The sequence below is a fragment of the Cryptomeria japonica genome, chromosome 3 (genome assembly GCF_030272615.1).
Source record: "Cryptomeria japonica chromosome 3, Sugi_1.0, whole genome shotgun sequence".
Classification (NCBI taxonomy): Eukaryota; Viridiplantae; Streptophyta; class Pinopsida; order Cupressales; family Cupressaceae; genus Cryptomeria; species Cryptomeria japonica.
Window position 1 is genome coordinate 439,176,210 of NC_081407.1, and position 1,833 is coordinate 439,178,042.

Here is a 1,833-nt window from a genome sequence, read left to right on the forward strand (position 1 = left end):
TTTGGGATGCCTATGGATTTTTTGTATTGGGTAGATAGGCTTATGTTCTCTTGAGCAATACTGAATGGTTTTCTTAGTGGTTCTTTCCCTTCAGTTCTCCTTGAACCAGACACATGTAAAAAAGTATATAGATTTAATATAATTTTAGTGGTTTCATCCACTTTTATAAAAAAAAAGAAGTAATTTTCAACTATTATTAAATGGATGTTGATTAAATACATTCATTTAACTACTATTAATATTTGTTGAATGATTAAAATTAATTTTTTGCCGTTTTATTTAGGTTGAAAGATTATAATTTTTTTTGTTATTTTTAATTTAATTATTTTATTTAAATATCAAATGATTTAACAATAAAATAGTAAATAATAATTACACACTTCATTATATGCAAAATAAAAAATAATTTACTTTGATTGAGATTTAAGAATAGCCTAATTTAAATATTTATCGTATGATGGTAGTTTCATTATTTAAATTAATATTTTCATTGATAACAGTATTTAAGAAAAGAAATGGAAAGCAAAATTTCTATTACAATTTTGAAAGAGATGTACTGTTATATTTTACATTATATTGTTAGGGCATGTATTATGACATACACATATCACTTAATAACATATTAATAGTTGACTACCAGTAAGAACCATAGCTACAAAAAAAAATCCGGAGAGCTTCGGGAGAGCATAAAAAGTAACGAAAAAACTAACACTTGATAAGAGTTTATCATAAAATAACGACCCAGCCCAAAGGCAACCAAAAAACATCAAATAAGCAAAACCCAAACCCTATCAATTCTTGTTGATTCTAAAACTCGCCTGCTGGAAGACATTCACCCAGTCCTCGGTCAGGCATTTGTAGAGTTCCCTGTTCTTTTCTTTATCATCCTCCATCCTCCGATACACCTGTCATGTTCTGTTGAAGTAAATAAAGAGCAGTGGTAGAGCTATTCATAACTCTAAGCCCGAATCTTGAGAACGAGCCCATTTTCCTTTCAATATCTTCCACTTTCTCCTTGACTCTAGCAAACTCCGCTTCCAGCTCCAGACATTTAGAACAGGTTCCTTCCTTGACAATTTGACAGGTCCCTTTTTGCTTTTTGATGACATCCTCCTCTACATCCGACATCATATTCTGAGTTAATTCAATTGGGCCATTTTTTACCGAATCTGACACATGGGTAGAGCTACTAGTGTCGGAGCTCTCATCCCCTTTAGTGTCCTCCTTTCTGGTAAGGACCTTTTGGCACTCTTTCAAAATTTCTTCAAAGTTCTTGTCGTCATCCTCCTCAAAGTACGAATTGTCCATAATTTTTTTCTTTTTCCGAGGTCTTTGTTTCGACGCAAGCCTGTGAGAGCGCCTCTGAGTGTTGACCTCTTCCACTACATCCTCTTCGGACTCCATCTCCTACACAATGACTTCGGCTTTTTTGGATTTGGTCAGTTTCAATTTAGGGGGGGAGGCATTTTTCTTGGAATAATTCCCAGGATTTTTATGGGGAGAAGGCAGGCTCTATGATAGTGAAGGAAGGGTCTTTTAGAGCCTTTCAATCACTAGTACATTCGGAGCTGATTTTCGATGGCTGTTTGTCGGATTTTCGATGAATTTTTGTCGGAGTGTCGACAAAATTCACTGTCGAAAACTCGGCGTCAGATTGGTCGACAATGTCATGCCCGTCGGAAATTCGACAATCTAATGGATTATGCCGACGGTCAAAGAAGTCGTCGGTCAAAAGCTTGGTATTCGTCGTAATTCCGACGATGATCATTTTTATAAAAAAAAATAATTATCATCGATAAAAAAGAGCCATCGAAGGAAGGAAACGCCGAAAGG

The 1,833-nt window shown here is 34.9% G+C and overlaps 1 protein-coding gene across 1 annotated transcript; it reads right to left on the minus strand.

Moving 5' to 3' along the window:
* Nucleotides 1–699: 699 nt before the first annotated feature.
* On the minus strand, nucleotides 700–1,511 carry LOC131068471 (uncharacterized). The gene has a single exon (XM_058003652.2). It carries the CDS (start codon nucleotides 1,402–1,404, stop codon nucleotides 883–885), a length of 522 nt encoding a protein of 173 aa, XP_057859635.1. The 5' UTR covers nucleotides 1,405–1,511; the 3' UTR covers nucleotides 700–882.
* Nucleotides 1,512–1,833: the final 322 nt, after the last annotated feature.

Excerpts from the sequence above, each read along its gene's own strand:
- LOC131068471 (XM_058003652.2), bottom strand. The coding sequence starts at position 1,404 with ATGGAGTCCGAAGAGGATGTAGTGGAAGAGGTCAACACTCAGAGGCGC.